At 38.4% G+C, this 12,794-nt stretch overlaps 1 protein-coding gene across 1 annotated transcript in view; it reads right to left on the reverse strand.

Annotated features, from left to right (window-relative positions):
• Window positions 1-2,223: 2,223 nt before the first annotated feature.
• Window positions 2,224-12,794, reverse strand: part of IFT81 (intraflagellar transport 81) — a 44,216-nt gene continuing 33,645 nt past the window's right edge. The window contains exons 14-19 of the mRNA XM_067307094.1: window positions 12,572-12,661; window positions 11,072-11,158; window positions 9,390-9,461; window positions 9,213-9,298; window positions 4,729-4,774; window positions 2,224-3,770 (exon numbers count right to left, since the gene is read on the reverse strand). Of these exons, the coding sequence (XP_067163195.1) occupies window positions 3,588-3,770; window positions 4,729-4,774; window positions 9,213-9,298; window positions 9,390-9,461; window positions 11,072-11,158; window positions 12,572-12,661 (564 nt within the window). The 3' untranslated portion in view covers window positions 2,224-3,587. The remainder of the gene's footprint in view (window positions 3,771-4,728; window positions 4,775-9,212; window positions 9,299-9,389; window positions 9,462-11,071; window positions 11,159-12,571; window positions 12,662-12,794) is intronic.

Raw genomic sequence — 12,794 nt, forward strand, 5'->3', positions numbered from 1 at the left:
GACATCTTCATTGTAAGGACATTTTTTAGGCACTGAACTGTTGCTAAATACTTTTGCTGTATTGTGTTTTATAATAATGATCAGCATCATAGCAACAGAAATGTCTTACTAAGAAAGCTCTGGAAATCAGAGTATATTAAAACATCATAAAATAGCAGGGCCAAACGCCTATGCTTGCGGGCATATGACTTCATCAATAGTAATATTCATGTGAGCAAAGATATACACGTAAGTATTTACAGATTTGGGTTACCTGAGGAAATCTAAGAACATTTATTTATTAAAGTTCAAATGGGAATAAAATGGTACTGCCAAGAGAAACAACATAATCGGATATCCAAATGATAAAATGACTGGTCATACAACAAGATAGATGTACTGTTTTCTCATGCCCATTTCTGATGCCAATAGCTGATTTCATCTCTTAGATCCATATGGAACTTTCTTGTAGCTCTAAGAGGGACAGCTGAAGTCAACGTGACTAAATAACACAGAGCTGGGAATACTACAGTAGTTTTTATAGCTGGAGTATTTCCTCGTCCAATTCGGGGTAGAGATAAGGAGCAGCCTTCCGAAACCAAGCAGGCTGCTGCTCAGGAGCGACGGCTGGGATCAGCGTTCCACCTGGAAGAAACTGGTGCAGTGCTGCGGCCCCAAATCTAACTATGCATATTTTTTACTTTTTTGAGCCTTCAGAAGGTATTTTCCACAGGCAGGCATTTTCCACATGGCATGTTTAATCTTATTAATTAATCATCTAGACTATTAGAAATAACAAAGCAAAAAAATAAAAAGCAAGCTATTTTGTTGCAATTTAGGTAAAGAAGTAACTACCACATGGAGTCAAAATTTTTTGAAAGCTCCCATCAAATCTGGGTGGAAAAGCCAGTGAACAGAATCCATTAAAGTTGCATTATTAAATGTCCACTTACTTACATAAAAGCTAAAAATAGGTTTTGAGTTTTTCCAATTTTCTTCTCATAACAGTTATTATGATTTTCTGCTTCTTTGCAGAAAGTCATTTTGATGCTGCTGTACTGTATAATCTGCGTGCCCTTTCTTGGTGCGGTACGAATGATGGAGTACTAAGATCAGAACAACAATCACGTCATCTTTGAGTAACTAGCAATAAATTGTTTTTACAAGAAAGAAAGACCAACTATTTTTAGGGTAACTCTCAACAGGAAAACAGAAAATGATTATACTCAATCTTATGCTACATCATTACCATGAATTTCAAAAGCATCGCTTTTTCCTGGATAGCAGGCTAATCCATGTAATAAATCTTTGCAGGTACGGTCTAGTCAAATAGGGTTTTTAGGGTTTTGCTGAAAGTTTGGGCTTGAAGTGTATAAACCCTACTCTTCTTCCCGCCCCCTGTGGTGGCTTTGGACCATGGGCGTTCCTTCAGCACTGACTCCTAAGTAACCTAAATGCCCATTTCTGGTGATCAGCCCATGCTCTCCCCCAGCATATGTAGATGGCTGCGTTATTTTACTGTTGTTGACAAGTATTCGGTAAAACCCTCCTTCAAAAGTCCAGGTATGTAACTCCCATAACTTTTTCCAGCTCAGTAGGCACTACAGTGCAATGGAGATAAATAGAATGATAATAATGGTACTGGGCTAGCAGGGAGAGAAGTTGGAAGTAGTTCTGGAGATAGCTTTCCCCGCACTGTGTAGCCTGCACATGCCATTTTCCTGAGCTTGTCCCTTTCGGATTGATATGGTCCCTTTTCACTGCCTTAGTAAAGCCCATCTCCTCCTGCTGTGCAGAGTGACCAAACCGGGGACGCAGCGGGTGGTGGCAACGCGGCACGCTTCCCCGCTCCAGCTACCCTACCTGTGCCTGCATCCCACACAACCGCCTTCCCGCCACACTCACGGAAAATCTGCGTAGGGGAAAAATTGCTGCTTCTCCTTGTCCTGGGAAAGATTAGTGTGCAGCTGTCGAGAAAGGCTATCTTCAGCTGTTCGGCAGTGTGGGAGGGCTTACATGAGGATGCCCTGGGAATCCATGGATCCGAGACCTGCTCCTTAGGCATACGCTGGGGTTTTGAACCCTTTGGGGAGCATCTGAGAGAAATTCCACGAAATGACCCTGAGTTTTTCAAAAGTCTTTCTCCTATGGCCCAGCAAAGTGCTTGCCACTAACAATTTACCTTCTATTACTTTTACCTCAGAAATGTAAAAAAAGAATACCATACAGTCAAAATGTAGTCATCAGATTTTATTTTAGTTCTGTTAACAAATATATTTAATGCAAAGACAAACAAGGAACTATATAACTCCCATCCTCTCTCTTGATAAAGAAAACAGTGAAAGATCTCAGGTATCAGAGAAAGCTAAATTATATTTTATGTTCAAATTACATCTGAAAGAACTATCAGTGACTAAGTCCATTCTACTTTAGGCAGGAAAACAGAAAAAAAAACTATTTAGAAATTCAATTGGCCAAGAAAGTAAAGAAGAACAGCAAGAATTTTGGTCTCCCAGACTTATCTCTCTGCTTCTGATCTTTCACTGTGGCTAAGAGGGGCTCATCAGAAATGATGAAGCGTGAGAGACAGTTTCAAGCCTCATCTGCATTCCTCTCATCCTGGGTCAGCTTTGGGTCTCATGATGCAATTTTTAGGGCAAAGTGAAAGTTGCTTGTGGCTCACAGGTCAAAGTTAGAGCACAAGGGAGCCTTGTGTATCTCTCTGTTCTGCATACCTGAACACACGCAAGAACCGCTGGGCCATATCTGCAGCATCAGTGACCCTCCATCCCTGAGATGACCCTCTTTGGGCAACTGTAATCGCTTTGGACTCACACTGCACAGATATCCTCACTAGAGAAAGCCGTTAATGGACTACAGTTAACACTTTCACATGGGTAACTAAGAGAAATTCGAAAAAGGTATATGTGTAAGAAAAACACATTTGTTAAAAACAACAAAAGATAGTGGAAAAAGCTCAGAATCCAAGTAATTGTTCTCAGATCCTACTCCTGACGCTGTAGCCATGAAGTGTCTCCTGCAAGCACAATCAGTTTAAATCAACCGTGCAGGGAAAGCATGACTAGGAGCGTGCAGGCAAGGTCTGTGCAGCTCCGACCAGAAATGGCTCCATTCTTGCCAGTCACACTAGATGAATAAAGACAATAGGGAAGGAGGCTGCCAAGCCAGGAGGTCCACAACTATACAATATCCAGTCCCAGGCGCTGCAAAAATGTAACCTTAGTGATTCAGAATAAGGAGCCGGGCAATTACGTAAGTTTTCTGTGACCCTGGAAAAGGATTTCTTTTCCTTTGATCTCGCTGCAGATGCATGCCATTCCCAGCCTCATAAAGCAAAGATTTACGACAAGGTTCACCCTAGTGCAGATCTCATAACAGATCTTCCTAACCACATTATGTTGTCACTTAAACAATGGAGGAAAAGCTTCGTACAGTGGTTAGTTTCACTCGTTGTTTATGCACTAAAACCAAATAATTTACGACAAATTTATGCAGAAATAATGAAAGCAATGATATTTAGTATGAGATTACCTTTAAGAAATCAACACACTGTTTTCCTGCTTTATGTTGGTATAAGAAGGAAGAATTCATAATACAAGCCTATCTTTACCTCCTTCCTGAATGACTTGACCGATGGCTGTTTGATTTTGTTGTTTTAGAAAACATTCGCTCTTACATTCCATTAACTGCTCAAAATCCTGCCACATTTTAACTTGCTTCATATTTGGCCCGTGACTTTCCCGTACAACTTTTTGCTTCTCTCGTAATTTCTGTTACAAATACAAAAAAAACATTAGATTTCTGGAACAATTTTACACCACAAAAGTTGCTTACGTAGGCAGCTAAGAATGACAAAGATTTTTATTTCCCACTGAAACAGTATTACCTTTGGTTTAAGCTAGTACCACACCTTGCAAGTGATAAATGCAACAGCACCCGTGGGCTTAGATATGTGCTTTGTGTGGATTGACAATTATTTCAATGTTTTAAAACTCTCTAAATAATAGTCTCATCTATTTGGGAAGTTATGCTAAAAATGTGAGTTCATGGTCACACAGAGCTCTTACAGTGTCAAGTTGCAGCCTACGATGGATTCACATTATCATATTATAAACATGAAATTAATGTTTTATGATGTAACCCACTATGAATCATTAATAGTGGCAGCCCAAATGTGTAAAAGTCACTCACAGACTGACTCATAAAAAGAAAATTAATAAAAGAAGGATGTTTAGTGGGAATTAGTAAGGCTAACCTCCTCCATGCTGATCTGAGATTCGTGCAAGATTAGAAATGGACAACTGCTTTTGTTTAACACTGCTACAGTGATGATCCCCTGGCCTTTAATAACAGTGATAAGGCTGACACGTTGAAAATTTATTGTCTTCAACAGGTTGCTTTATATACAACTTAAAATTTGAGCTGGCACCGTTTGTTATACCCATGTTTCAGTTTCTTATCCAAATGGTTTACAGGGAATGTGCTGTCATGTTAAGCTGTTTGACTATCTTTTACAAGCAGCTCATGCTATACGCTGTAGGAAATCAAGCCCTGAAGAGCCAGCATGATCTCTTGTCAGGGTATTAGTTACCAATGCCAGCAGTAATGGAATTTTCTTTGTGGACTGCAATATGCTTTTTATAAAAGACTGACCGCAGCATTCTGTAATAAGCCCCACAAATATATGAACTGTACAAGGCTTTTACAAGGTAAAAACCTCATTCTTACCTTCCCAAGGTTTTCTTGTTCAAGGATCATTCGTGTATACTGTTCTCTAAAAGAAATATATAATATTTTTATTATGATTTTAATTGTTTCTAAATAATAGGACATAATAATGATGCAAGCCTGGAAAATTATGAAAGTATTGGGAGGTTCATAAATGAGCCAGTCAGAAGAGGAAGCATGGAGAAACTTTTTTGTTACTGGGCAACATATCGCTTGACATCAGGGATCAGATATCCTTGATTCCCTCAGTTATGCAGTTAGCAAAAGTGTTACTGGATAAGATCTCTTACATTTTCAAAGCGCATATGATTACTGTTGCTTCCAGCTTGAAGATGACAGCAAGACCAGTTAGGCAAGACATACATGATCCCTTTTTAGTAATGCATTTACGCTGATGATATTCTGAGGTTATCCAGTACCCTCTATTTGTACAAATGTCAGAGTATACGAATCCACAGCCCTTAACGGCTACGGATGTAGCATTAGAATGAGTGGGAAAATACAGGAATGAAGGGCAGTAGAATTTCACCCCAGCTTTGACAAATCCAGTTACTGCAATGGAACCATTGTGTGTTCAGCACTTTTAAAAACCAGGCTTCACATTTAGGTGCTTAAACATAAACTTAGTAGCATAACTGTTGACATTCGTTATTAAAAATCTTGGCTGTACGCTTTTGTGTGCAACAAGTGGAGGGATTACTTTCTGACATACCCAAACTCAATACATGAAACCTGCAATATAATATGCAAATCATAACAGCAAAAGTGAGAAATATTTCTACACTTATTTTTAATTTTTTTGAAATGTGACAACAAAAAGACATCTTCACTGATTCTCTTTTATGAAATCAAGTATTACATTTTGTGTGTAACAGGTAAACTTAGAGGTTGAGAGTTTGACTGCTAGTGAAAAACAAAATAGGCCAGCTCATCAAAAGAACTTTCCAAATTGCTCAGGATAGAAGGACTTTGCACAGAGAAATCCAAATTTCCATAAAGAAATATCAGCCTTCACGATGCTCGAGTGTGAAGGTTTGCTAGCGCATAGTGAGCAGCAGTGTGGAAAGAGAATTGGAGCATCATGTTTCCAGTATTTCTCCCATTTCTACCAGGTACCGCAGCCCTTGAGCTGGAGCGCTTGGGCCCCATGCCGCCCGGTGCTGCGCGCCATGCTCTCCCCGGAATGGATGTGCAAGGAATGCAGCTGGGTCATTTACTGATCCGTCAGCCTGGGATGACTCTAGTCAGTACAGAGCAGAGCAGTCTTGAGGCTGCTCCAGGCGCGGTGCAGGCACAGCTGATCCCTAGCAATCCTCACCAAGTCAGAGGGATGGAAAGCCGCACTGCATCTTCTGATTTCCCACTGGCACACTGTATATGTTCACACGCATTTGGCCTCAAGAACATACTTTTTTTTTTTGAGTACAGTTTTCAAAATAATCATCAGAAAATTAGATGTCTTTCTTGGTAAGTTTTTCTTTACTATTTATAATGATGACTGGAAAGAATGCAACTTAATAACTTAATTAAAAAAAAAAACACTTTCTGTTTTTAGAGAACAAAATTAACTTTTCACATTCCTAAGAAATGACTGCACAGAACAGAGAGTTTATGTTCAATAAAGAGGGTCGGAATTAAGACATTTTTTGTTCAATACGTTATTAGGAAAGTGCTGTTCTATTTATGGCTCATTTTTGCTCCGTTTACATTCCAGTGCCTGCTGAAAAATACATACACATTCTAAAAGGATGTCTAGAAATACATTTTCTCTCCTCATTTTCTTTTGTGTAAAGCTCTGGATACTGAACGTTGTTGTAATTCATTTAAATGTGACTGTTCTGCGACATCTTACAGAAGGCCAAAACGTGCGTAGTCCCAGGGAGGGGGTTCATTTCCCTGCCTTCGGTGCTCGCAGTTAGCAAGTGAGGCAGGGACAGTGCAGAAAGCGGTACCGCTCCATTCGCATTCTCCTCGCCATACCTGGAATTACATAGCTGGACTCGCCCTTTAATTCCAGCGTTTGCCTTTGATGGCTTGTCTGTGTGTGTATGCACATTGTGGATGTTCACTTCACAAGCACTTGAGTTGGAGAAATTTTTGCTTAGCATCTGTGTATAAACTCAATCCTCCCCTTCCCTGCAAGGCCATAAAAGGACAGTGGCTGCTGCGTGACCTGCATTTCCTCTCAGCTGCTTGGCTGAGCTGTGCCGCCTTTCATACTAATCAATACTCACGTCATCACTAAGATTTTTCTCAAGGGTTTTTCTCTTTTTTTTTTTTTATCCTTCTGCTTAATTTTGCTGTTTTACCCATTTTTATTAGATAAATCTTCTGTATCCTTCAGCCTTCTGTTATTTTGTGAGACGGAGTAAGAAGCTTCTTATTCTCCAGTCAAAAGTGGTCAACCCTAGTGGCCTTTCTTCACTGTGGTGAGTGAAGAAATTGCCTCAGGTGATACTGAATGACATTTGACTACGTTTACTACCAACTTACTGTTGCTTCCCTAGTCACCACCACTGCAGCAGAAAGGCCCAGAAATTATTCCCAAAGGCAGTGAGTCTAAGAGGACAGATATCCTGGGAAACAGGTCTGTTCTTCCATCTCCTTTGAGAAGTGATAGACAACTACTGGCTCTCTTTTTCTGATGTCACTTCAGCAGCTAGGTGGTCTGAAGTTTTAAAATGAAACATAGAATGCTTATTATTTATCTAATTAGCAGTTCTGTCTTTGCTTTGCCACTCAATCATGTTTTTTAATTGAGTTTTATGAATGGGACAATTTTGTGAAGGATTTTGGCAACTTGTATAGAAGGCTGTACATGAACCACAGCTCTGACGTGACAGATTATAAAGATCTCAAGCAACAATCTGTCATGTCTCTGAAATACGAATACAGAAATCTAAGAGGCTTCACATCCAAGACCTATATTGCTGTGGCTTTTTACAGTCCGAGCAATAAAGCAAAGCAGGAATGCTCATTGAGCAGACTGTAGTGAGATGGAGAGGTACACGGCAAAGCTGATGCCCTCTCAGCACAGATTTAAAAAGGTGTACTCTGCAGAGACTCCTTGGTACTGTAGCGACTACATTTTTAGAGATGCGCAATCCTACTTTCAAAATATCCAAGTGTTTTTCACTCATTTCATTCATTCAAAATAAAACTAAAAACCATACTCTTTATCAAACCCAGCATACCTTAATTTTAAAACTGATGTTTGGATAACTATTTTCATGTCTGCCAAATAAAATGGGGTGAAAGCTACAGATGAAATTGTAAAACTACTGACAATAATTTAAACTTGTTCATTTTATTGAGAGCTAGATTTAAGACATTTTCTAGTCAAAGATAAAAGCAGCTGGAAATCACTATTTCTATTTCATGGAGAATTCTGGTATTTTAAAAAAAGTAATTATGAGTAAGACAAAAAAGATATTTTGACACTTTTACTAAATGAAAGTTACAAAATATTTGATTTTGGATTCTTCTGATGTTTAATTTTGGCAGGGATGAACCATTGTGTTGACTTTATTGCCTGAATTATGTTTAAACTTTTATATTGAATTAAAAGATTGAATATATATACCATTTTAAAAAGGATACTTTTATTAAAATATTTAATATGTACTGAAGTGTAAAAGTCTATATAATGTGATAAAGTTTAAAATTATTTGCACAGAAAATTAAACCAAAATATCCCCTTCTCAGAAAATATTTCAATCTTTGGCAGAACTGTATTATTTTAAATGGAAAACTACATAAAAATGTTCACCAGCTCAATTCATAACCTTTTAGGCTTCCCTTCCCACCATGTAAAGATAAGGGGTCCTGAAAAAACTCACAGGCTGGAGCAATTGACCTTATACTGGAGTCTATTAAATTGAGTGTAAAGATGAGGGTTAGTGGGATAGTGCAGAGCAGTATTTATTCTGTCTATCTCCAGTGAGAAAGGCAAAGCAAAATCCACTTAGGATAAGTATATGCAGTTCTCCATTCCTGCACCAGCGATGGCGATAGCTATTATACCTAAAAGAACAGTTGAAGATTTGCAAAAAAAATGGCCAAAATGTGGGGGCAGCATATGGTTGCTCCCTTCGAGAGGTGGCAGACCTCCTACTGCTGCATGCTGGAGTCGCAGGGAAACCTGGCTCGGTCACTGCGTCTGGTGGAGCCGCGCTTCCTGCAGGACCTCGCAGCAGCATGGCTTCTCTGGGTCTGCGCCAACAGGGGCTGCAGTGAACAGCCACTATCTGGGGCCCATAATCTCCAGCAGGAAGGGAAAATCTTTTGGTATGTCTGAGAGAACTCTTAGATTTACAGCAGTACATACTGGGATTCAAGATGCTTATTTTTAGATTATTATAGTGTTTCTAAATTTATCAGGTGAACTCCTTCAGTTCAAATGCCAGTGAGAAAATTCTTAACTTCAGTTTCAGTTTATGAAAATCCTTCAAGTTAACACAAACGAAATGCACTAATATATTTACCGAATTGCTTTTCGTCTCTCCTGTGGATCTGGGGAAACGTATGTTTTCATTTCTTCTTTAGCACGCTGCAGCTGTACTTCTATATTCTATAAAGAAATACACAAATGTTTTAAAAATATATACTATAACTCCTATTTCATTTCACCAAGAACAATTTGGTCTCTCTTCCGATCTTACCCTCTTCATGCAGTTAATATAACGGTAGTTGCTTTCTTCCTGAATACACTCCTCAAGAAGTCCTTTCACTTCCTGCAGTACAACAATAATATTTTAATGGACATCATAACTGAAGGTCTACAGTAGATGCCCTGTGTTACTATATTAACCATGAGAGTCCATAACAGAAACAGGCATAATTCTGAATTGATCATTTCTTACATGTTCATACAATTTGGGCTTTACAGTAGTCTCTTTAAAAGTAATAAATGAAAGGGTAATTTCTTTTTTTTAAATTTCAGCTACAGTTAGAGATGCTAACGGATTGTGAACAGGCATTTACTAATATGACTTTAACTTCTAACAGACACTTCACAAATGCTGCCAAGACTCTCGTTTCTTAAAGTGCTAAATACAATTGTGAACAAGTATTTCCTGGAACACATCTGTGAAATGTGTGTTAGAAGCTACAGTCATGTTAATAATATGTTAATTAGCAATCAGTAACTATGTTGGGGAGTATGGAGGCAGTGGATTAGCGTTCCCCTTCAGGTTCCCCAGCTCTAAATGGTCCATACCAAGAAAACTGATAATCCAAGCGGAATTCAATTACTCCAGGTCACACAAAAGTTGTCAACTCCAAAGCTGTGTCACTATGTGACTTTCAGACCATCAGCTAAAAACCTGAATTCTGTAGTTGCTGACAGTCAAGTGCAGCTTAATCAGTGGACTTGCTTGTCATGATGTGTTAGAATATGACTAAGGTTTGTCTAGGAAGGAAAAAGCCTTGAGTAGTTATTGCACAATAGTTCTAATGGAAGGTCTACTTAATACTAGCTTTATCTGTGGATTCTTTTATCTCACTTGGGTTAAGCCATACAAAGAACTTTTAGTGCAGAGAAAAAATAGCTGTATATCCGCCTGCACTTTAAATGTACACCTTTTTTATTTTGAAATATATTGCTTATGTGTCCAAGTCCTTGAAAATCAAGTCCAGCCAAAATTCAAAGGAGGTGATCTAGACAAATAAAGCAGATTCATATAAATATATTAATAATAGTATATCTGTACCCACATTAGAGGATTGCACTGGCTTAGGTACATCCCTTCCTAGAAGCACTATTGTTCAAGCCATACATAAACTGCATATGGACAAGCCTCACATATGTTTGTATTTTTTTTAAAACTATTGTATTTTTGTTGATAATTTTCAAGAATGCAAGACAGTCACGTTTAATGAAGTAACCTTGCCATTAATTTCAGTGTATTAATTATTGGTTAAATTGGTGTTGCTAATTTAATGAATCTGCTAAGTGCATATGAAGATTTGTCTTGATAAATTAGTCCTTAACATTTTATTGTCAAATTGTTTCCTAATAGATACTATACAGGTCGGCAGGATTTCTGGCAGATGTACCATCTTTTACAACATTCCTACTAATCGAAGCTGGACTCCACAGGATGGACTGTACATACCACTGTGTTCACTTGTTGCTATTAAAAAACAAGATGCATGGGACTGTAGCTAGTGCAGAGCAGCTGCAGGCACATTGATTTGCGTAGTTATGGATCACCACGGACTCATCTCCACCTGAAGTGAATTTGGACTGTCCATATCCAGAGGGAAGGTAGGAAAAAGACTATACCATAACGAATAACTTGCACAGCATTTATTAATATACGTGACCAAGTCACCACCTTACCTGTTCCAGTGTAGAGCGATTGCTCTCTAACCCCGCTGCACAACTGTCGTACTGGACTTTTTTTTCATCACATTCTTGAGTTAATTCCTTATGTGGAAAGGGCAAAGGGATATGTAAATGAAATCTTCAATTGACTGACATGTGACATCCAGGCAGACTGTGTTCCTGTCAGTCTCACACATCAGCCTCAGCTACTGGCACACTCACAGGCACTTACATAAACCAAGCAGGCACACGGCTATTATTACACACGGGGAAGCCGCTAGCCCCTGCTTGCATACTGGAGGATCAGCTGTATACACCACAACATAACATGCAAATATCCTCTTTATAGTCACATCCATAGGGGAGTGTTTGCAAGCAGAAAGGAAAGGTAATTATAAAATTAGAGATTAAGACAGGATAATTATACTTGCCACCCATGAAAAGTGAGCTTTCTAGTTGTACACAACAAACAGCTTAGCTGGATTTCATTTGTTGACACTTTAAATTGAACCATTAAAAATAAGTTTTCTGGAAATGTAGTTGAGAGATAAATGGATAGCTCCATTTACTACTATGAGGATGAGCCAACTTACAGCAGCTGAGAGCCTGAATGATTTTTTTCAGATCTGTATAAGATTTTGAAAGCAAATGGATAAATCTGTCATTCCTACAGACTGATAAAGGACGTAGATCACTGTGTTCAACTATTTGGATGAGATATTATTTGTGATCCACTTTAAAAGGAGAGCTTTAGCTGAGATGATTAGAGCTGAGAAACAAACAAGCCAGCACCTATCAGTCATTTGGAACCTAACTTTGCTACATTTTGAACCATGATTTTTTAAATTTTCTCCTGGTACAGCAACTTTTAAAAATTTACAGTAAAAGACAAAATATTCAGCCTGATTTTGTGCCTTCCCTGTCAGCTTTTAATAATTCCAATCTCCTGCATGTTGCCTACTGCAAATCACATTTGACCTATTCTGCTATTTCCAGCTTTCCTTTGGAGCTGATTATGTCCTTGTACAACACCAGAGATCTGTAAGTTAGGCTTATTTCTGATTTTGACTTCACTTACCCAGAATGAAAGGAAGGGTTAATACATCAAAATAACTGTATTTTGTGCTTAAAATAAAAAATGCATCACACAAACAAGGTGTACAAAGTTGATGAGACACTGAGGATTTGCAGTATTTGAAGCATTTAGGGGTCTGATAAGTGGAATCAAACTTAAGCTAATCACCTTCTGATCTGAATTTCTGTATGGTCTCAACTCAGCTTCTAAATTGCACATATCCTCCCTTTTAAGGCACAAATACATCCATGCCAAGGCATATATATATATATACAGATAGTATCTATACATACAATCAACTCCTTCTGTAACTATAACCTCTGACTGCATGGACAAATTTGCAGAGGAAAACACAGGAGTATTTCCCAAAGTCTGTCCTACTACCTACCTATTTCATTAAGAAGCTTTGTTCAAAGTATTCCTAAAGTGTTTCTACTAACCTGGCACTTCTGACGCAACTGTCTCAGTTCTTTGATAACAGGAGCTAGGTTGGACTTCTTATCTGCCACCATAGTATTCAGTTTTTTTACCTGATAGAGGGACAAATTATAGACATTAATAATATGATATTAGTAGTACATTTATATTATTAGGAATGTGAAAAGAAAAGAGAAGAAAGCCAAAATATGGAGAGAAAAAAGATGTTACAAAAGAAGATGGGAC

This window comes from Apteryx mantelli, chromosome 17, assembly GCF_036417845.1.
Source record: "Apteryx mantelli isolate bAptMan1 chromosome 17, bAptMan1.hap1, whole genome shotgun sequence".
Taxonomy (NCBI): Eukaryota; Metazoa; Chordata; class Aves; order Apterygiformes; family Apterygidae; genus Apteryx; species Apteryx mantelli.